General features: G+C 37.8%; 1 protein-coding gene across 1 annotated transcript; it reads left to right on the top strand.

Moving 5' to 3' along the window:
- The first annotated feature begins 21,425 nt into the window (after nucleotides 1–21,425).
- LOC132052791 (embryo-specific protein ATS3A-like) lies at nucleotides 21,426–24,058 on the top strand. The gene is made up of 3 exons (XM_059444477.1): nucleotides 21,426–21,586; nucleotides 21,683–21,802; nucleotides 23,472–24,058. Exons 1-3 carry the CDS (start codon nucleotides 21,455–21,457, stop codon nucleotides 23,736–23,738), a joined length of 519 nt encoding a protein of 172 aa, XP_059300460.1. The 5' UTR covers nucleotides 21,426–21,454; the 3' UTR covers nucleotides 23,739–24,058.
- The last annotated feature ends 312 nt before the right edge of the window (nucleotides 24,059–24,370 follow it).

The following is a 24,370-nucleotide window of genomic DNA, read 5'->3' as shown; positions in this document are numbered from 1 at the left end:
ATTCTTTGTGGAAGAAAACGTTATATTTCATAATGTATGTTGTTAATACACATATGTTATAACTAAGTTGGATTTTAAAGAAATTATCAAAGTCTAAAATTTTAATAAAATCCAACAAATAAAAAAAAAATACGATACTTTATGTCATGTATTTGTTTGAAGGTAAAAACAAAGTCTAAAATAGGGACAAAAAGAGAATCTATGTTCAATTATTAAATACTTTTGTGCAATTTAAATATTTGGAAAGTCTTTAACTTTAAAAGGTTTGCAGAAATTGTCGAACTAATATTCAATAACTTTATGTTAAAAAAAAAAGCGAAAAAATAATAATAAGAAGAATTACAAATGTAACATTAATCTTAGTTTTGGGCCCGAGCTTAGCATAGACCAAATGCCTCTAGAATTGAAGTATAACATGAAAGCTTCAATTTCCATTTTGAGCGCATTTAGTGCATCAATTTCATTATTTAGTGTTTCTAAAATGATTTAGTTTTTAGGGCTGTCACGACCCAATTTTGCTAAGTCGCGCGGGTACCTACCTTTCTCACCTCGGTAGGCGAACCCTTATCCAACAATCTCAAATACATTAAATAATAAATAAATAAGCGGAAGAGATAGAAATACGCAAGTCTGACATAATAATAAATAGAATAGTGCGGAAATACATCAACTACCTCAGAAATCTGTCTAATCACACAAGAGCAACTAACTAACATCTACGAGTTTGGAAATATCAAAAATACATCAAAAGTCTGAATATGTCTCGGAATATCAAGTAAGACATAAAATAAGGGAAGAATCTCCAAGGCGGCGGACATCCCCGTGCTCACCCTGTAAGACTCTCAACAACAACTCTCGCACCATAATTAGCCACGAGAAGTAGAGGTCGATCCTACCTGGAACTCTACATTCATAAAAGAATGCAGTACGTGTAGGTCAGTACAAACAACAAGTACTAGTAGGTATCATAGGCCGACCAAGTTTAGCTAACACACATATCAAATCAATAAAGTAAGATAAACAAGTAATCAATCAAGGTATAAGTCAAACACAAGCCAGTAGTCAAGTACACTTCATCACCTAGGTTATAGCATCTAAACTCAATTGTGTCAAGTCTCAAACACTCAGTTCGAATCCGTATATCACAAGTACATCACAACAGAAGCCAAGTGCAATGCAATGCAATAATAGATGAAATGTGTATGCAATGCAATGCTTACATGCCACGTGTACTCCCACGAAATATCGACGTCTCGGTAGTACAACCCATGGGGGACCTGTTGACACCTAATTTTTGACCTCCCGCAATTTATTTTAAGAGCTCGGAGTCCTTGGACAATAAATAAAATCACCTGTGCACCCTAAAGGGTCTAGGTAATTTTTATGAAATTGTTTGGGATAATATTTCACCCTTTTAAATTGATGAAGAAATCTCCAGGTTAATTTTTAAATTTTGTGGAAATTGGTGATATTCAAGAATATTTTTATTGAAATTAATCAAAGGGGAAAGAAAACCCTTTTTGGATAATTATTTGTTTAATTAATTAAGTCAAGGGAAAATTAGATTAATAGGTGATTTTATTCCATTTTATTGTCCAAGGTATTTTGAGTAATTAAAAGAATTGACCATTCTACCTTTTAAATCTTGATTCAGTGTGCGTCTGCGTAGTTGATTAATTTTCTTTTATATGATTAATTAATTCAGAATCGGTATCTGCAAAATGGTTTTTATTTTATTTATGAGTCATGTTTTAAATTATTGAAGTCCTAATGGACTAATAATTAATTTTTCTTTATTTATTAGTTTATTTTTCCCCGACCCTCTATACATATATATGTATATATATAATGGGCCCAACATTTTAAAAAAGAATAAAGGACCAGGCCCTGGCCCAGGCCCAATCCAACAAAGGACCAGGACCCGGTCCATTAGGAGGTTAAAAGAGGGGGGAGTATATACTCCTCCCCGTCATTTTTCTAGAAGACCCTAGGGGTCTGTTGGTGCAAAGAAAGAAAGAGGAGGCGGCTAGGGGTAAAACCCTAGCGCCGCCTCCTATTCCACTACCTACCCGCCTCATTTTTCGATCATGTCCCATCGTATGAGCATATAACATGGAGGAAAGGACGAAGCATTAAAAGCTTCGTCCTTCTCTCACCACTAAAACGGCCAAACAGACCCTTAGAGGTATAATCCCCTCATTTTATTTTTATTTTTCTGGCATTATTATTGCGATTTGAGGCCTGTAGGCCGATGATTTCATTTTTACATTTTAGATCTGGATCGTATATTTGGGTTTATGAGTCAGACTTGCATAAAATTTGCATGTCCCACATCGTTGGTGGTAGGTCTACAAACAGTCTGGGGTTATTATAAATAGAAACCCCCATTCGTTCGAAAAGGAGAAGGTTGGAAACCACAAAGAGACTAAAAATTATTATTTCCCAGTGTTCTAAAATTTATATTTCATTTGTAATGTGGTGTTCCTGTTGGCTTGAGTTTGGCATTGGAGCATAAGGGCTTCCAAATCCATCGCTTGACCCCGGTTGCACTCACGAAAGGTAAATACCTTTTAGTTTAATGCTTTATGTTTAGATTCATGTTATGTTTAGTCAATAACCTTATATGTGGTTTACGTTAGTATTTTTAGTTAATTGCCTTCATACTTAGACTCTGCTTATGTTGTGTTTAGTTAAATTGTGTTGGTCTTATGATGAAGTTTAAGTTGGTATCCTAGTTCGTTGCTCTTATACCTAGTTTATGTTCATATTATGTCCAGGTAATGAGATTGTGTTGGTTTCATGATGAGGTTTAAGTTAATATTTTTGTCCATTTAGACTCAGCTTATGTTGTGCTCAGCCAATAAGGTTATGAGGGGTTTAAGTTGATATTTTTTGTCCATTGCCTTCATACTTAGACTCTATTCATGCTGTGTTTAGTTAATAAGGTTGCTAGGATTTTATGGTAAGGTTTAAGTAGTTTCATTGCTTTTTTTTATACTCAGATTCTGCTTGTTTTATGTTTAGGCAGTATGATTGTGTGGTTTGTGATAGGATTTAGGTTACTATACTTGCTTGTCATCTTTTATCTTGATTATGTCTACACAATACCTAGTTAAGGGGTATGTGTGTGTGGCTTAGGATAGATGTCTGAGTCAATCTGCTGGTCTATTTCCTTTCTTTTCAGTTTATGTCCATACCATACCTGGTTAATGTAATTGTTTGTGGTTTAGGAAAAAACTCAAACCTGATGTGCTTGTTGTGATTCCCTTTTAATTCTATCTGCATTGTGCTCACTTAAGGAGTTCCATGTGGATTATGGGGTAGGTTTCAAGTTGATAGGTTGTTTTGACTCAGCTTCTTAGTCAGGACTTCTGCTCATGCTTTTTGTGACTGGTTATTCCCTTTTCTCTACACATAACCTAGATTATAACATTAAGTTGGTGAACTTGTTCCACTTAGACTCCCATTTGGCTTCCCTGCTTGCACCATTGGTTGTTCAGTTGTGACTAAAGGTCTTTAAGGGTGACTTAGAACTATAGTTTGAGTTGAGGGGTTTGCTTAATATGGAATTTCCTCTCGACTTCTTGTTTTATCATGACTGTCTAAACACCTTTAAGTGTTCTATGTAAGGGTCTGGGTTGTGGTTTATACTAATGTGTTGCTTGGTGTAAGTTCTCAGATTTTGGTCAGAGTCAAAGAGGTCTGTCTGAATGTGAGTTGCCTAATCTGAACATTGTTTGTCCTATGTGTTTTATGTGGTTATGTGTTGGTTGGGAGTTGAAGTCTTGAACCTAGTTTGATCATAGATTGCCTTGGTTGGTCATATGTATCATGAGAAAGTTGAAGCCTTGTTATGCTGAATCAAGTCTGGTCATTACCTGTCTTATGTGTTAGTTGGGAGTTTTGATGTCTTGAGTCTAGCTTGATCATAGGTTGTCCTACTTGATCACAGGTGTCATGGAAAGGTTGAAGTCTTGTTATGTTAAAGGCTTGTTGTGTTGAACCTTAGCCTGACTATTGTTGTCCCATCTGATCATGTACTTGATGGAAAGATTGAAAGTCTGATAAGAATTGGACCTAGTCTGGTCATCACCTTGTCCTTCTTGAATATCTTGTTTGTTTGGGAGTTGAAGTTTGTCATGTGCTGGACCTGGCCAAATTATGACTGTCCTCCAATGGTATTTTGATTTCAAAAAGTAAAATGCACTGTGTGCTCTTTCTGGAATTCTACTTGTTCTATTTGGCAACTTGTTTGGCCCGATTCCTATTGTCTCAACTAAGTCTTACTTATTTGATAAAACTTGGCATTTTGGGGTCACAATAATATATACTGAAACAAAGGTTTTAAAAGGTGATCTTGGGGGGAAAGGGTTTCAACTTGACCAAGGTACTTCACTCAGCTCTGCTTCTTATTTGGTTGTCCTGCTTGTGGTAAATATGGGAATTTATTAGATTACCTCTGAGTAGAACATGTGGGGGGAGGGGGGGGGGTGGTTGTGATGTGCTTGAGTCTAAAAGGTTTTCTAAGGTTGCTATAATAAACTAGGTCCAGGGCAATTTTAAGATGGCCTATGTTTGATAAAAAGAAAGGGGCAAATCACTTAGTCTAACAGGTTGATTAAGAGGTGATTGTCATGTTTGTTCTCACCTAGAAAATGAAATATGTCTATTCTGATAAATGGCACAAAAGGAGAATTTAAATACTAATAGTTTGGTCAGGTGTGTGTGTGTGTGTGAGTCCTCTGGTCCCTCATATGTAGAAGTTGCCTATGAGTCCTGTTTGGAGGAAAACCTTGCTTATTCTTTTTAGGACCTACCACTTAGTTATGCTAATAGGTAAGGAAAGTATAAAAGAAAGAAGGATGATGGGATCTTTAGTTACAAGTCTTGCTTAACTGGCCCTTGTGTGGTCTTTTTCTTTTTACTCTGGATGTTGTTGTGTTTCCCTTTGATGTTGAAAGATGAGTTTCTTTTAAAAAGAGTGGTAGCGAGGCTAAAATGGTGGTGTTGAAGTCTGCTAAGTGTTCCTCTGTATGGTTTGATCCTGATGGAAAAGAGAAATGTGTACTCTTTCCTATGAACTACAATGTGGTTAAAAATAAAGACTCTTATGATCTTGGTTTTTAGTTTGGATTTATTAGGAAGAACACTTTGCTGTTATTTGCTATATGTTCCTAATGTGCCTGTCTCCAGTACCCATAAAGGAATTTGGTGGTGGAATGTTTTTTTTACTTGAACTTGGTCCTTACAAATCAGCTAGTTTGTTGTTGTTTGCTATGTATTCATGAGAGGTTTGTTCCTAGTACTTACAACTGACTTTGGTCATAAAGAGTCTCTAAAGCTAGACCATAACTTCATGAGTTTGTCAAGGGAAGTTATGACATGGTTGGATGGTTGTGAATCTGCCTAGGACCTCTAGTGTTGTCACTGGATGATTAGGGTGAGGACATTAGGATGGGGGAAAGGGTTTTAGGAGAGGAAAAAGTGAACCCGGGCATGAACTGAGGTAGTGACCGATGAGGGCCCGAGATCTCTTTTAGCTGAAAAGAGACTCAGGAAAAGGAGATGGGGAGGTGATGACCCCACCCTATCTTGTTTTCCCTTTTAGGGGCCTAAAACCTTTTCTTTCATCTCTTGGACCTTCCCCTCATGATCTTGGGACTCACAAAGGTCTTAGGTAGGGAGAACATTCTAATCATGTCTAACAGAGAGGGAAAGATACACCTAGAACCAAATAAGCTACTGCAAATACTTGCCAAGTCTGAGTGTTATGTGATCCCTACCTTGCTTTTCTGAAAATCCTTTTGTCTGAAAGGTTTGTAGGTTTTCTGAGTTTTATTTGTTTAAAACTGGTTGTATGCATAAAGGGAAAATGGGAGGAGGCTGATGGTTGTGTTATGTGGGCCTGAGTTTACCTATGAAAAATTGAGTGTCCACTTGGATTTGCCATTTACTTTGTTGTTGACCATCTGCTTCTGTCCACTTTTTCTAATTTGTTCATCCAACGGATGTCTGAGACTTGCCATTAGGTCTATTGTCTTAGGCTTGTCCATTATATGGTGTTTGGTCTCTTTATTTTGCCAAAAGTCTGATCATGATGTCAATTCATTTCTTGCTCTTCTCTTTTTCCTCTTGTGTTCTTTGGGAAAAACCTTGGATTAGTCTAAAATATGTTGAAGGAACACTTTTAGGAATCAAAATTGTTGACATACTGTTTAGTTGGCTTGTCCATTGAGATTTCCCTCCCCTTAGTAGAATTTTTTCAAAGTTCACTTGTCTATTAATTAAGGGTCTTGCTTTATGTACCAATCTGTGGTGTGTTAATAAAGAGGAGTACTTTTAAGGGATGCCAGTTCTGAATATATACCCTAAAAGTTCTAAATATGGCCATGAGCCTTGGCTATCTATGAGGTCCTCCTAGGTTTTCTTTTCTTTCTTTCCTCTGAGAATACTGTGTTTGTTCTGGACCTGTTTGTTAGCAATCTTGAGTTTGACTGGGATAAGATGAATGCCGTCATTTGAACTAGTGTAACCAAGCTTTGTTTCCTCTGGGCAGTGGTTCTGAAACTTAACAAATAAGTAGGATAGGCTGTTTAAACATGGGAATTTGGAACCTCTCCTTTTTATTTATGAGAAGTCCTGGGCTAGATGATTGTCTGAAAATAGACCAGTTTGCATTTGACCATAAAATTTGCTGAACTTGTTTTGATATACCTGAAGGGTTCCGGTTTACTTCTTATGTTTCTAGGACTATCTTAACAAGTCCATGGTTTGATTGATCATTATCTGTACTCTCTCTAAAGCAGTTGTGTGTATTATCCTTGTCCTCATCCAGTCACGAAACTGAATCCCCCCCTCCCCCCCACCCACCCCCCCATTTTTTTTCATTGCTTCTATGTTTGTTGATTATCCAGTCTCACTTAAGTTCTGCTATTTGCTATGTTTGATAAAATGACTCCCCTTAGAGTATGGCACTTGGTTGTTGGTTGTTTATGAGTTTTGCTTGAAATATATTGTCACTCCCAAGCTCTATACTCTCTTTTCCTCTTGCTTGGGGTGCACTGGTTGAGGATAAGCTATGGTAGTTCGGGGTCGTCCAGGCCTTCTTGGTGTTAGCCATGCTTGGGGTTCTTAGAAGTCCCTTGGAACTTGTGCGACATCAAGAATATAAGGCAAGGACTCAGTCCCCATGCCATCGCAAAATCTCCAACCAAGGCAAATACATTCAAGGAGAAACGGGGCAAGTATAGAATACTATGAGTTCTTTTCTTGTTTTCATACTATGTATAGTTTTACTATTCTAGTGATAAGTTTAGTGTATATAAACTAACTGGGTCCCTTTTCTTTTCTCTCCCCTCTCCTCACTCGCATGGCCACTCGGGTCCAGCCAAAGCCCACCTATTGGGCCAAAGGCCCAATAGGAAATTAATTCAAAAAATCGAGTCCGCAAAGGCAAAGCAAATAGCAAGGCCCGCAGAAGGCCCAGTCATGGGTGAAAATGGCTTAACTAGGGGCTTGATACACCCCTAGTCTAATTTTACTTTCATTATCATTTTACATTGTTTGTTTAAAGTTTTGACGTACTTGTAATTTGTATCCAAACTCATATTATAGTGAAAAGTATTATGGTTAGAATTAGCCGTCTTAGGACAACAGTGCTTATACCGTTTAGATGACTTTAGGTCCCTAACGAATTTCCAAAATCACAGGCAAAATTCAACGTTTTAAAGCTAAGTGTAAAAAATGAGATTTCACAAACTCTTTTTAATATAACTCATGTTTTAGAATCCAAATGGTCAAAAAATGATTATTGGTAACAAAAGCATTTTCCAAAGCTTAACAAAATTACAAACTCTTCTTCAAACAAACCTTTTTTAAGCTTACACAAAAGAGTTTCCTTTTTACAACTGCTCAATATAAACTTTGGGCCTCAGCCCACGGATAATCTCTAAAAAAGGCAAGTTTGTATCATTCACGGGTTTCAGAAAAATGGACCAATTTCCATACTTAAGCCTTTTAAAACTAACAAGGACCAAATTTGACAAAAAGAAATGCATACACAGCTCTCTTTTCTCTGGAAAATTAAATAGAACTAAAGTTTTCCTATGATTGCAGTTTTTGGCCAAGGAAAAGGCCACAAAAATGAGTATATACAACCAAGATATACTCCTTTGAACATACGAAAATGCTCTTTTATAACATAAAAACCAATTGTAATACGAAGTTCTGGATAAGACTGAACGTATCAAAACGGAATGACACAAGCCAAAGTATGAGTATAACATGAATTTAACACTATGAGAAAAATCAAGAACCTCGCCTTTCTTAGTTTGTGAAAATAAAATATACTCCTTACATATATAAAAGGAGACTATTTATATACGGATATTGTAAATCCGAAAACTGCGATACCCCGTATATAAGGGGGACACATTCAAATTCTTTTTTTCCTTTTGAAAAATGATATGCAATTTACAAAAAATGACAGTTTCTTTAAAATGCGAGAATAAACACAAAATAGATAGTTTAGGCAAATACTCATACTTTAGAATTCGAAGGTCAACCGTATAGTACGGATCCTTAATACTGGGGTGCCTAACACCTTTCCCAGGGGATCATCAGAACCCTTACCTAGAACTCTGGATTACGAAGGTTTTTTCACGGTATTTGAATAAACCCTTCAAAACTGGTTTTCCTAATTTCTTAAAAATTAGGTGGCGACTCTTTTAAAATAAATTCTAAAAGAGCACCAACGAGTTCGTAGTAGCCTTTTATGCCCTAAACCCGCATAAAAAGCGAATCGCAATAGGACCCACGAAGTTCATGTACCTCACGGCTCCCAAGACAAACCTCGGCAACCACTACCTCATGATTCCGGTAAAAACCTCGACAATCGCTACGTACAACCTCGATTCCGGGACAACCATCAGATATCGGTCCTCACGTCACTCTCATCCAACTGAGCCAGCTCATCACAATGTTTCCTTAAGTATCATCAGGGTGTCAACAGTATATCATGAAGGATGAGAATGCGTGCAATGTATGAATTCAATGTCAATAATCAGATCAATATCATAAGTAACAAGCGTGGATACGCTAACAATATCATGAAAAGGCTACACAAGCCATATAGAACACTATCCTCATATCAAACGTCAACAAGTAAGATGCTACAATATCATGAAGAGGCTACACAAGCCATATAAAACACTATCCTCGTATCAAACATCAACAAGTAAGATACCACAATATCATGAACAAGATATATCAATAGTCTCCAATATCTACTATCTCCACGTGGCATCAAGCTAACAACAATAGAACAAGATAAGGCACAACACAACGAGGTGGCTAACCCCAATCACACAACAGGGCCCAACCTAAGACAATATCCAAGCCAACTTCATACCCGAAGGTTTACATGCTTTCTCCGACAATATCGTCAAATATATGCTTCACTAAACGAAGTCTCACCATAGGGTAAACCGTAACATACCCGGAAGGCCAAACAACAATATCACCAACAATCACACCTTAGCCTTTCCTTTCCTTTGAGCCTCGAGATCAAGAAAGTCTAAACATATTCGAATCATGGAATTAGAATCAAGAAGAATTATCAAACAAACTCTACTTCTATTCAAGACCAAATCCCCAACCTATAGAATAGGGTTTATGAACTAGAAGGGTAAAATTAGGAATCTAAAGGTCCCAACATGGACTTAAACTTCTAGGTGATCAATTCCCATCAATAGCAATCTAGAATAATCAACATTTCACTCAATTTCGGATTCTAGGCAAAACTCTCAAATTTGGGTATAAACCCTAACTTCCAATTCCATAAATTAGCCTCTAATTAGGAAGAAGTTATAAAATAAAGGATTCTAATAATCAATTCAATGCTTAAAAAAGTTAACCCAACCAACAAATCATGATTTAAAAGCCTAGAAGAATAATTCATTAAACCTACTTTTAATCTTTAATCACTTAATGAACTATCAAGATAAAGAGATTTTAAGATGATTAGGGGTAATGGAATAACAAAGGGATTAGAAGGACTTACCACTAAGAATCTTCTCCAAGAATATCCTAGATTAGCTCCCAATAGCTCAGATTTCGAAATAGTAATAAATGAGGGATTTAGGGCATTTAACACTCCATTTAATGAACTAACTACCCGACACCGCTTCCGCGACGAGCTTACCACTCTAGCGGCGCCGCTCCAACTGTACCATGACCGCTACAGCGGTCATGCCTAAATGGCACATGCTGGCCAGCGGTAAGGTGACCAATATAGTGGTACCGCTGCCGCGGTGCTGGTGCAGCTAAAGCGGGCACCAAACACCAGAAAATTTCCAAGTTTTCACAACTCTACCCGATTTTTGACTAACTTCCGAGGCAATCTGCTCACATACCGGATACGTAAACATACACAAAAACATGCTACAAACACATTCGTTGCCTCGAAATTTCCAACGGAGGTCTTGTTGACCGAGTCAACCCCCGATACCTCAATTCTAACTTCCCAACTCAAGTCCCAAAATGCACTTGAGTGCATTGGGAACTGAGCCAGATATGCAGACAAATTCTAAAAAACCATCCGGACCTCTCGGAATCAATGAATTTTCAAAAAAGGTCCGTTTACCCAAAAGTCAACTTTGAGTCAACTCTTTTTCGCTTAAAGCCTTAATTTCTCAAAAAGTCGCCCGAATCACATGTAAACACCTCGGAAAGTATGTCAACTGTCCCCTCGGTCAAATGTGAGCTAAACAAGCTCGGGAAAGGGTCAAAAGTGCCGGAAAGGCTATAATAACCAAACGGGTCGTTACAAAGGCTTAGGCCTAAATCCTCAATTTACCATTAAATTTTATTTTTTAATTAGCCCTATTTTGTTGTATTGGGCGGAGTGCTGGCTAGTCAAGAAATCTCACGTCCAAAAGATGAAGGTTGCAGAAATGAGGATGTTGTGATGGATGTGCAGGCATACTAGGAAGGATAGAATTAGATATGAAGTTATCCGGGGCAAGGTAAGAGTGGCCTCAGTGGAGAACAAGATACAGGAAGCGAGGCTGAGATGCTTCAGACATGTACAGAGGAGATGCATGGAGGCCCCTGTAATACCCCGTAAATCCGAGTTAGGTGTGAATCTGTAAAAACTAGTGTTAAGATAATATTTTAGTTATATGAATCCATCCGGGATGAATTCGGTGATAAACTATCGTTTTGAAGTCAAACCAAAAAGTGGAGTTCTTATGGGCTTATAAATTCGTCTAAATCTGAGACAGTCTGCAGTTATGGCCAGTTTTTGGGTATTTCCATAGAGATTTTGAGAAAACTCAAAATACTAAAGTTGTAGGAATTTTAAATACCTTTCCAACCATATAAAGTGGGGCTTCATACTATCTACGTACAAAGAGTTATATTTTTTTACTAAATTGCGTTTTGCGGATCCGTCTGTCAAAATTTTTGAGTCTCTGACACATTGTGCAATTCAACCTGTGACTCGTAGGTCAAACATGTGATTCGCACGATGAGTCTCACGTTCGTCTCGGCTTTAAAAAATCCCAGAACGTGAAATTTTCCTAAAAATTTCATTCCACGTCGTTTTGGCCGACTTTTTGAAAGGAAACAACCCTAAAACTTCCCCAAGACATCTTAGGTGAGTTATTGATCAATTCCAATCAATTCTACGCTCAAGATTATCTCTTCTTGACATTAAATATCTCCAAGTCCTAGGTTCTTGAAAATTCAAGAAGAGGAAGAAGAGAGACGTGTGGAATTCGTCAAAAAGGTAAGACTTCTAAGTTTCCTGAGTTTAATGTTAAGTTTGGGTTAGAATAGCACATTATGCAAGATTATAATCCAATAGTAATTCATGGAAGGGTTCAAGAACATGTTTATAAAAAGCCCTAGTTTTCAAAACGTAAAGAAAGTTCGTAGAAACGAATTAAGCTTTAATCTTTTACATCTAAATCCATTGTAGATTGATTGTTGAACCTTGGGAATTACTTTTTGTCTAGATTTTAGCAGGATTTGAGGTATGTCTCTTTTTGAACATACTCTTTTAAACTATTTGTGTGACTTTGGTTGTGGTTTGTGTGCGTGCGGGACAAGCCCACATTAAACCTTGTTTGTACTATATTATATATACGTATTCATGATTGTATTCCTCTCTAATGGATGATTGAAAATTGAGATATAAAGCTACGGTATTTGAATTCGAATTACCCACAAAGGATGTTTAAACTTGATATTTGGAAAGCTTGACTATTTCATGTGAATGCGCTATGAATGGATTGTGTTGAACTTGAAACTTGCTTAATTTATTGACTTTGGGTTTCTAAATTGATAAATGAATTGAAGTACCCCTATAATGGGACGATGAATATAATCCACAATGAGTAATTTGACTATCATGATATGACTTGTGATTCATCTTCTATGCCATGATTTGAGATTCGACTTCTATACCATGATTGATAATTCGACTAATATGCTATGATTTGTATCTTGTTTGTGTTTGGGCCTATATGGGCAAGTTGTACTAGTCTAGAGGACGATTAGTCATTATGGATCCTAACGTATCGATACGAGTATTGTTGTGTCAGTTCAGAGAACGATTAAACTCCTAGGCGTATAGCCCGGTGCATTTATTGTTATGCTAGTCTAGAGGACGATTAGCCTCCGTTGTTTCCTAGCCCGGAGTATCTATTGCTGTGCTAGTCCAGAGGATGATTAGCCTCCGTGGTTTCCTAGGCCGGAGTATCGATCGATTGATTTTCCTTTGGGTGGATTGTTTCTTATTTGATTAACCTGTGAGTGGCTTGTGTCATATCTTATTGCCTATGAGTGGCTTATTGGTAATAATGAACATGAGTGGCTTATTGGTAATAACGAACTTGTTTGCCTGTGAGTGAATTATTGAGAACAATGAACTTGTTTTCCTGTGACTGGCTTATTGATAATAATGAACCTGTTTGCCTGTGAGTGACTTGTTGATGATATTGGCCTCAAATTGAAAAGACTCAAATGGTAATAAATGGTATACTAAATCGGAAAATATATATATACGTGTCTTGATGGTTTTCTATTGATAATGATGATTTGTACGATTTATCTTGTCTTTGGTTTCAAACTATTCTATTTGTACTTAATGAAAGACATTGTACTTAATGAGTTGGAGTCGAACCGAATTATTGATGAGTTATGATACCTTATGTTTTGATGATTTGATAAACCTTAAGAACCCAAATATGATCAGGTTCACTTGTTGCATTTGGCCTCCTCTTGATATCTCATGTACTACTATGTTGACATGCTCATCGAAGGATCGATGCATCGATCCTTCACCACAATTGCGGGGATATGTTCATATATGAAGGACCAGATACGTGTTCAGAGGGGCCAGATGAGATCAATTTCCCAGTAGGATATGTTCATATATGAAGGACCAGATCCTTCCTCAGAGGGACCCGGATGGCATTAGGTCCCTGCTATTGCGCAGTCAACCGGCAATTTTGAAAACTCCGACATTGCGGAGTGTAGCGAAAGACCGAGAGTTGTTACAACCTATTCAAGAACAGATGAGAGACCAGGTTCCTCCAGATGAGGGACGAGGTCCCTGGATCGTTGAAAAGTCAACTCTATACCGTAAAGATGCCAAGAACGATAGCGGTTACAAGACAACGGTCGACGATGGTACGACAACGAGAGTTGCTTTATGGGCTGCCACCTTCACTCTTCCTCTACACACTTTCACTCTTCCTCTACATATACAAACATCATGGTCAAGTGAAGATTCATTCTTGCACAAAATCATAAAATTGCTCCATCCTAAGTGCAAGTCTCCACCTCTCAAGGTGTTCCTCAAGAAAAAAGCCTAAACAAGCCGAACGATCGGATCCCAGAACTGAAGATGCTTTAAGTCCTTAGGTTATTGAGTCTTTGTTCTCTTGTTCTATAAATTGTAAACCTACTCTTCACTAAAAGCAAGCTAGTTGTAGGTGTTCTAAATTCTCAAGGTTTCTTCCACAAGCTCTTGAGTGATACACTAGACTAAAGTTAGCTTAGTTGTATTAGTGTGTGGGTGGCTAAAGTTAGTCACGGTGTTGAATTCTCAAAGGGTGCCTTTGAGTGGTACACTAGGCTAGAGTTAGTCTAGGTGTTTTAGTTTGCTTGGGTAGAGGTAGTCAAGTGTGAGGGTTACAATAGGGTGTATTGTAAGGGTGAGGGGTTGTGGGAGTTAATTCCTAGCTTACAATTGGTTGTAATCTGAAGTTGCTCGTTAGTGGAGTTGAAATCCTACTGGGATAGGTCGTGATTTTTAATCCCTTGAGCAAGGAGTTTTCCACGTAAAAATCTTGTGTTATTTTCTTACTGTATAGTCTTAGGGAACTAGTAATCTACCAGTTTCCTCATATACGGTTTGGTGGATGCATAGCCTTTAACAATTGGTATCAGAGCAGGTTTTTTATAAACGGTTAACACCTAGAAGGGATCTCCATCATGGCTAGTTCACCAAACCTAGAGAAAAGAGAATCTATCACAAAACCACTAAGATCCAACAGAGAATATTATGGATGGTGGAATGGAACAAGGCATAACTCTATCATGGATGAGGATCTAAGCTGTGGGACATCATTTGTTTTGTGATGGCCCTTATGTTCCTATGAAGAGTTGTGAGGCTGGTTTTGTGGCAGGTCCAAAGATTAAGAAGAAACCCCGAGTTGAGCGACCTGGTCCCCAAAAAAGGAAGAAGGCTGGAGTGAGAGGAGGCAGTCAAAAAAATAATATAATAATATTTACTTGGATAGTGACTGCTCAAGGAATATAATTGAAAGAGTGCATAATTTTCTCTTACTCAAGGCCTACCAAGAAGGGAGCGTGTCTTATGAAAATGGCAAGAAAGTTCACATTCTTGGCCGTGGAAAAAAATGGTCAGACACCCTTCCATGAACTGAAAATGTAGTACAGAGGAACCTGGTCCCTGCAATATAGAAAAGGCAGCAGAATCTCCAGAAGGCATAGAGGAACCTGGTCCCTCCATTACCCCACTCGAAGCTGAATAGCTGATGTTGTATTAAGAACTCCTGAGGTTGGAAAAAAAGTAAAACACTTTTTTGCTACAACAAAGAAGTGGACGTCAGGCCTCTGAGGATGTTAATGATGGACCGAACTTGAAGGATCCTGGTCTCTCTATCACTCTATTTGCTGAAAGCTAATTCTGCAAGATAGAGGACCAGGTAGCAAACATCTTCACCAAGGCACTAAGCAGGGAGCGCCTTGAAAGAAATCGCTTGGAGTTAGGTTTGATCAAGCTCAACAAATTGCCCTTCCACAAGTTCCCTCAATGATTGGCTATGTCAAGAGAGGAGGTACAATGCTAAAAAGTTTTTTTTTGGTGACGTCTAACTCAATTCTATACCGTTACAGGTATACGCCTAGCAATCTCGAGATAATACAAGGGTGAGTGACATTGCACTCTTCAGAGACTTTGCCTTCATTTTCAAAACTTGTCCAGGAACTTAGTTCATGTGACTCAGGTTAGTAGTCTCATCAATGCTTGTGTGCTTTTGAATTGCCTAGAGTGTCATGTCATTAAAATGCTTTCCCGCCTATAACCTCTAAACTCTATCAAAAGCCACTTCTTCCTTCTCTTATCCCCAAATCCAACCGAAACAAACACTTCAAAGTCACCTATATCTATAATTGTGTCTGGATCTGAGCTACCATTGATATTTTGAACAAAGGGAGAGTACAACAGGTGCCTCTGCACAAAGGGAATATATAAAATAAAAAGGGTGGGAGGGTGGGAATTGATGAGGAAACTGGGTAGGTAAAAAGAAAATGAGACTAGTTGATATGGTGAAAGTGAATAATGAAGAAAATAAAGTGGAGAAGACTCCACTTAAGAGGAAGGGAAAGGGTAAGACCACAGGGGGTTGCACAGAGACCTGGTGCTGATGTTACAAAATCCTTTTTAAGGAAAAGAGCGAAAAGGTTAGGCCAGAAAAGACAACAGTGGTTGCTGCACAAGAACCTAATGCTGAGAATGGAGAGTCAGAGGCTCAGAAAGCTAAGACTCGACATATTAACATTCAAAAGTGTGCAATGGGAGGTAAGGAACTTTGAGTCGCTGAAAGCAGAGAATGCAAAACTGAAGGTATAAGTGGAGGAACTGAACAGGCACCTGGTCCATGACTAACAAGCTGCAAATGAATGGATTGACAAGCTCCTCAAACTGATCCATTTACCTGGTCCTTCCTTCTAGCAGTCCATTTCCTTCTCTCGTATCTCCTATCTAATATAGCCCCCTGCTTCAAAACCTTCATGAATATCCCATCATTTTTTACCCTTTTTTAATGACTATGGCACTTATGGTAGTTTAACCATCACAATATGTATTGTTGGCACTGCTAAATTTTGTGCTGCTAAAATCACATTGGGCATTTTCTTTGATTTATGCAATATTATTTAACTTGGTTGTTATTGATTATTGCTTATGTTGTGTTGCCCAAGTGGCCATGAGTTAATGTTGCTGAACTTCTTTTTGCTTGTGCTACCATACATACTTTTCAATGATGCCAAAAGGGGGAAGACAATAAAGGGGGAAGGGGAAGAAATGCGGAAGAGAGATATGTAAACAACGTCTCTAAATTTGTCTTCATCAAAAAAGGGAATGATTGATAGGATATTACATGACACACTCCATGTTTTGATAATTGTCAAACTGTGAAGAACCAGAAAGAGACCCGATCTTCAATTTGTTCTCCCTGTACATCTCACTCAAGGGACTAGTTAATATATGTGGGAGAGACATGTGTGGAAGGCAGGGGAAAGGTGAAAGGTGAAAGGGGAACAGGTCTGTAAGCTGGGCAAGTGAGGGTTACCAGGTCCTCCATACTGCTGTTGTTTGTGATTGGAAGAGTGGTCTGGTTCTCGGGGGAAACAAGTGGAGATTCTAGTTCATACTAAAGGGGAATACCATTATATGTTTTTCATCATCAAAAAAGGGGAAAAGAAATGATGAGCTATGATACTCTATGTTTTGATGATTTGACAAACTCGGCTCGAAACGAGAATGCGACCGTATGTCCGAGCTTCAGAGGGAACAAGTGAGAAATCTGGTCCTCAGGGGAAATACAAATTATGTTTCTTTGTCATCATCAAAAAGGGAGAAATTGATAAGTTATGATAGCTTATGTTTTGATGATTTGACAAATCTTAAGAAACCAGATATGATCAGGTTCACTTGTTGCATTTGGCCTTCTCTTGATATCTTATGTACTGCTATGTTGACATGCTCCTTGAAGAATCAGATGCAATCAGTCACTACATAAGCTCTAGGATATGTTCATATATGAAGGACCAGATACGTGTTCAGAGAGACCAGAAGAGATCAGGTTCCTAGCAGGATATGTTCATATATGAAGGACCAAATACATCCTCAGAGGGACCAGATGGGATCAGGTCCCCAGCAATTGCCTGGTCAATTAAATAGCTGAAAAGCTACTGACATTGCAGTAGTGTAGCAGCACAACAACAGAGTTGTTGTAGCCCGTTCAAGAATAGATTAGCGACCAGGTCCTGGATCGTTGAAAAGTCAACTCTACAGCTGTAAAGCTGCTGACATAGTAGTAGTGCGACGGACACAGTGCGACGGCAGTAAAGTACAACGACGAGTTGCTTTATGGGTTGCCACGCCACTCTTCCTCTACACACTTTGACTTTTCTTCTACATATACAAACATTATGGTCAAGTGAAGATTCATTCTTGTACAAAATCAGAAAATTGCTTCATACTAAGTGCAAGTCTCCACCTCTCAAGGTGTTCCTCAAGAACAAAGCCTAAACAAGCCGAAGGACCAGATCCCAGAACTGAAGATGCTTGAAGTCCTTAGGTTATTGAGTCTTTGTTATCTTGTTCTATAAATTGTAAACTTACTTTTCACTAAAAGGAAGCTAGTTGTAGGTGTTCTAAATTCTCAAGGTTGCTTACACAAGCTCTTGAATGGTACACTAGGATAAAGTTAGCTTAGTTGTATTAGTGTGTGGGTGGCTAAAGTTAGTCATGGTGTTGAATTCTCAAAGGGTGCCTTTGAGTGGTACACTAGGCTAGAGTTAGTCTAGGTGTATTAGTTTGCTGGGCTAGAGGTAGTCATGTGTTAGGGTTACAATAGGGTGTATTGTAAGGGTAAGGGGTTATGGGAGATAATTCCTGGCATGCAATGGGTTGTAATCTGAAGTTGCTCGTTAGTGGAGTTGAAATCCTACTGGGGTAGGTTGTGATTTTTGATCCCTTGAGCAAGGAGTTTTCCATGTAAAAATCTTGTGTTATTTTCTTACTGCATTGTCTCAGGGAACTGGTAGATAACCAGGTCCCTCATATACAATTTGGTGGATGCATAGCCTTTAGCAATTATATACCGATTTATGGTCTCTCTATTGATGGTTGTGAAGTTGTTGGTTTATTCTTACCTCTCCAACTGTTTGTAATTGAAATTGTATCACTGATCTTATACAAATACATATTTTGTTATATTACTTATTGTCCCCGAGCCACTCCCTGAGTACTCAGTACTCAGGTATACCATTGTTGTTTTTGATGGTATGTTAGGTAATGAAGAAGAGCAGGTATAGACAGATCTAGGTTAGGAGTACTTGCTGCTTTCCAGTTTGTTGGTGAGCCCACATATTTGTTCGTGGGTTTTCATTGAGTCAATTATTACTCTTTAGTAGTTTCGGGTTGTGTCCTGAGTTAGTTTATTTTTCTTAGAAGCTCCATAGATAAGTGTCATACTGTGGGTAGATATTGAAGTCTTCTATGACTTTTTGAGGCGTTTGCCACGTTCATAACTATTCATTTATATTAGACTTCCGCTGATTTTGTTTCATAATTGTGATCTTAAATTTTATTTAGTTATTTTCCCCTTGTTTAATTAAATAATGAAAGATTATCGAAAAAGGGCTTGTCGTTATTGATATATAAGGTTCTTCTGATGTTGTTCATGACGTCGGATGCCGGTCACGTCTAGGGTGGATTTGGGGCATGACAGCCCCAATGCGGGGGTGTTAGAGGTTGGCTATGGATGGTTTCAGGAGAGGTAGAGGTAGGCCAAAGAAGTACTGGGGGAAAGTGATTAGGCAGGACATGGCACAGTTGCAGCTTACTGAGGACATGACCTTAGATAGGGAGTTGTGAAGGACACGGATTAGGGTAGAAGGTTAGTAGGTAGTGAGGCGTTGTCCCGTGTATCCTTTCCATACTGTCTCTTGTTCTTTGATTACCGTCTTAGACTGCTGCATTTATTGTCACTTATCTTCATACTGCTTATTTGTACTATTTTGCCATGGCCTTTTTACTTTCATCAATTCTTGTACGACTTTTGTCCCTTTCTCTTCGGTAGGATCTTTCGAAACAACCCCCTTACCTCCCAAAGTAGGGGTAAGGTCTGTGTACACTCTACCCTCCCCAGACCTCACTTATGAGAATACACTGGGTATGTTGTTGTTGTTGTAATCAGCAATCATAGAAAAACATGTATAATCAGCATGGAGAAGTGTATAATAATTACCTTGAAGCTTTGTGACAATGTCAAGTCAAAATCCATCAATCTCGTAGTTAGTTCCTCCAAAAATGATAAGAAAAAGTAGTCTAATGAAAATTTGATATTTATATCTGGATTCCGCAACTACGATCACGACAATATCTCTATAATCACAAATTAGGCTCGACCCAAACCCTCCGCTATTCTGACCAAAATTCCCGCGGGAACATTTGGTCAAATACTTTACTATCACTGTCCTCATCTTCACGATAGCAGTAGTCATCCATCTTAATCAACTCCGCAATTACTCCATCTTGTCGGCGAAAGCGATGACTTGCTAATTACTCCGCTTCGTGACTGTGGCCTGGCCACCCTCAGTCGTATTGCGCCAGATAATAGAAAAATATACAACAACAAAAAAAATTGTTCCAATGATGCTAAAACTATCTGACCTCAACTATTGCTACAAGTCCCAAACGGTACCATATGCTTGTATAAGAGGCTTAAAATATATATCGGGAGGCAAATACTCAAAACGGGGGGAAGGGTGGGGGGCTGTTGTCACACACATGATGCAACAAAAGTAATTCATCTTAATATGTAAAATTTATGCAATGCACGATGGGTGTCAATTGTTCCCTATGTCCTAGTGTATGTGATATGGGCAAATAGCCGAGTTGGCTCGGGGCTTGGCTTGGTTCACCTACAATTAGCTCGGCCAGCTCGACCCAATTTCAATCAAAATTTAGTTCGGCTCGGCTCGATTAAAGCTCGGCTCGATTGAACTTGCTCGACTCAGGCGCTGATTGTGCGAGATCATTATGACTGGAGAAAGCCCATTCGACAACCATAATAGGCTCTCCAACTGTATCACACACGCTAAGAACACAACAGATTATAGTGGAGAAGAGGTTCCACTCATGTACATATTACATTAAAATTAGAATTCATCCATTAATTTTAATTAAGTTAGCAAAATTTCAATATAATATTATTTATTCTAATAAATTTATAATTTTGGTTTTTGAATTAATTTGGCGTTATTAAACTCTTTATAGACATCAATACTTAAGAATATTAAATGGGTGGTGGAAAATGTAATTAATATTTTAAATTTAATATTTCAAAAATTAAAGAAATTTAATATTGGACAAATTTCTTGAATTTAATATTGCTTTAGTTCTATTATTTGTTTTTGCCTGAAAGTTTATTCGGTATTAAGTTAATGACATTTAAATTTGAGTTCTTGTTTAGACTAATAATATGTATATATATTTCACTCACAGTTGAATGCAATTATCAAGTTAAACTAGCAATGCTTATATTTTTCTTAATGAATCAACCTATATATTATAAATTTATGTTTTAACGGCGTAGCACTACGTAGAACAATACATTAAAGAGCCGATTCGGGCTCGGCTCGAGCTCATTTATAATTTGATGAAGCTCAGTTGAGCTCAATTTGGGCTCGACTCGGCTCGATATTATAAAAAGGTCGGTTGTGCTCGGCTCGATGCCCATGTCTACTGATGGTGTTTGACTCGGCATGAATTTAAGAATCAACGGAAATACTTTTAAAATTTGTGGTCTAAAACAAGTCATTAAAATTTGTATATCTACAAATCATTTCATTAAGAGTAAAATAAGAAGTCTAAAGTTAGATTGTTATAGAAATATGTCATTTTTTTTTGGATTGAATAAAAATGAAAGAATGTCACCCAAATTAAAATAGAGAGAGTAATTAGTTACGATAATCCCTTTACCGCACCAATTTTTCCCATCCTATTAGCAGTAAATATGAATAATACGACTTACAAATTTGTTAGCGAACAAGAAGCAGGTAAAAAAAAAAAAAAAAAAGAGGTGAGGCTATTAAAAGTCAACAAAACAATGATGAAAAGTATACGGTGATGAAAATGGGGGGAAGAAACTCTCTGCTCCTTGTGCTCTTATTTGCTGGTTTCTTCAATTTCTCCCAAGCAACATCAGTTACTTCAACAGAACCCCATGTTTTAAGATCCTTCAGAATCAAATCTGATCAGGTAAAAGAAGCTTAATCCAGTTGCACAAAATAACATTTTCATTTGATATTATATGCTGATATTTATGCAATCTTTTTTGTTTGTTTGAGAAATTAGACCGCAGTTACTGCTGCTAGGAGCTGCTCATACACATTGACCATAAAAACAAGTTGTTCTTCAACTAAATACACCAGAGACAGAGTCAGTATTGCTTTTGGAGATGCTTATGGTTTTGAGGTGAGACTCCCTTTTAAACTGTAATTCCAAATGTCAACTCTACATATATATTCGGTTCAAAGTAATGGGTAAATCTTGGATCTCTCACTATAGTCAAGTTAAATCCAATTGAGGAAATGACATTTCTAGTAGTAATATATATGCAGCCTTCATTTCTTGAATCTTGATGACTGCTTCTCTACTTTAAAGGCAGAAAAGTAAGTCACCCAGAATAAACCTTACAGACAATAAGTTAAATCTAAGATCCACCCGTTTAGCAAATTGAGTTCTTGATTATTAAGTATCTTGGTTCTTTTATCTTGGGGTACATGTAGATGTGTCAACTTAGCCTACAAAAATATAGGAGCCCATGGTCAATAGCACACCTAAACTATCACTTTTTCGTAAGTTTCATACCTCAACTATCCAGTCTTTCCTCTTACCTACTTCTTACCTACTTAAACTATCACTCCCTTCGTATTAAAAAACACCTCGCTGCTAGTTTAGGTAGGTAAAGGGAACAATGAATAGTTGGCCAACTCTGCATCAAGGTGTGTTTCAATACAGGGGGAGTGATAGTTTAGATAAGTAAAAGGAACAACGGATAATTACGTTAAGGTATGAAACTAGCGAAAAAGTAATAAATTTAAGTTCATTTTCGACCATTAACTCAAAATAGAACCTCTCCAACTCGTCCAAATTGAGTCTGTTGGACTATCTTCCAGATAAGAGAACCTAGATTTGGTGCGTGTTTCTCTTTCTGTAATCTTTTAGGCCCATTTTCTCTCCCCCTCCCCCTGTATTAAGAAAATAACTACTCTTGAAGTTTAATTTTGTGACCCTTTTTATTTTTGTGAGTTGTCGGTTGGTTATGCACACAATTTGGGCTAATTGATGAAATACATGTTAATTCATGTAAACATTGAGTGAGATGCGTCATGACCGTTGTGGTCCTTGATCCAACTCCCCCTCCCCCATTTGACACTCTTATCAGTGTAACTAACTCTTACAATTAGTAAAATCAAAAAGATGAAATTGGATGACCCTTTCAAAAAGAGTTAATAGTTAAAAAAACACCTGAATTAACACTTTTTCGTGAGTTCCATACCTAACTATCAATTGGTTCCTTTGTCTACCTGAATTATCACCATCTACGTATGAAAACACACCTCGAAGCTGACTAGGCCAACTAGTTCCTTTTTCCTACCTGAACAATCAACTAGGTGTGTTTTAATTAAAAAAATGGTGATAGTTCAGGTAGGTAAGAAAAGGAAACAACCGATAGTTGGGGTGTGAAGCTCGTGAAAAAATGATATTTCAGATGTGTCTTTTATTGTTATCTCTTTTTTGTTTTTGAGTTGTGGGTTAGTTATGCACAGAATTAGCGCTAATTGATCTAAACATGTTAATTCATGTAGACATTGAGTGAGATGCATCATGACCGTTGTTATCCTTGATCCAACTCCCCCCTCCCCCATTTGACACACTTATCAGTGTAACTAATTCTTACCGGTTAGTAAAAATCAAACACATGAAATTGAATGACCCTTTCAAAAATTAACTCCAAAATCTTTTAAAGAGAATTGGTTGAAAACTATTACTTCTACTAACTTTCTTTTGTATTTTGGTTATTGGTAGTACTACTTAGAGAACCTTGGCTCGAACCACTAAACCGTGAAAATTGCTACAGGTGTATGCACCAAGACTAGATAATCCATCGTCAAGGATATTCGAGACGTGCTCTACCGATACTTTCCAGTTACGTGGCCCATGTACTTACGAGATCTGTTACCTTAACTTGCTGAGGGTTGGATCTGATGGCTGGAAACCAGAGAGTGTGAAGGTGTATGGTCCAAATCGTCCGCTTATTACGTTTAAATTTAATAAGTTTCTACCTAATGGAGTGTGGTTTGGATTTAATCACTGTCGTAAAGTGTCTGGCTCTGTCATTGTGTAGAAACCTGGTATGTATTCAACCATGACCGTGTGGCCAATTTGTGTTTTGCTGATTTAATTGATGTCTAAGAGGCTTTTTTTGAATAAATGAAAGTATTGTTTGGAGAACCATAGCAGATTTTGGTATGTACCACACTCCATGCATACCGCTTATTCCGGCGTAAAGGATCAGAACAATTTCCATTGAAGGAGTCTTGAGTCGTGAGTCTTTGATACTGCCGCTTCTAGTTCTATTTGTAGTTATACTGCCAACAGGGCACAGCATGTAAGTTCTCCCTGTAGCGCCACTTCATTCTAATATAGTCCCTCCATTTCAATTTATATGAACCTATTTCCTTATTAATCCGTGCCAAACGAGTGACCATTTTCTATATTTGGAAATAATTTACCTTTATGCAATAATTTATAACGACACAAAATATATGCGACTCATTTAATATCACAAGTTTAAAAGTCTTCTCTTCTTTCTAGTGTGTATATATATACACACTAGATGGTTGATAGCACGAGTGTGTGCCCGACATCGCTGCTATGTTATATGCAGAACTACAAGATTGCCAAAAGGGTTCAACACAGAGAAGATAATTTTATACTTGTTTCAATTGTTTAGCAGGATTACTGATAAAGGAAGTA

This window comes from Lycium ferocissimum, chromosome 1, assembly GCF_029784015.1.
Source record: "Lycium ferocissimum isolate CSIRO_LF1 chromosome 1, AGI_CSIRO_Lferr_CH_V1, whole genome shotgun sequence".
Classification (NCBI taxonomy): Eukaryota; Viridiplantae; Streptophyta; class Magnoliopsida; order Solanales; family Solanaceae; genus Lycium; species Lycium ferocissimum.
The sequence above is the reverse complement of the archived record's forward strand: the minus strand, read 5'-3'. Positions and strand labels throughout refer to the sequence as shown.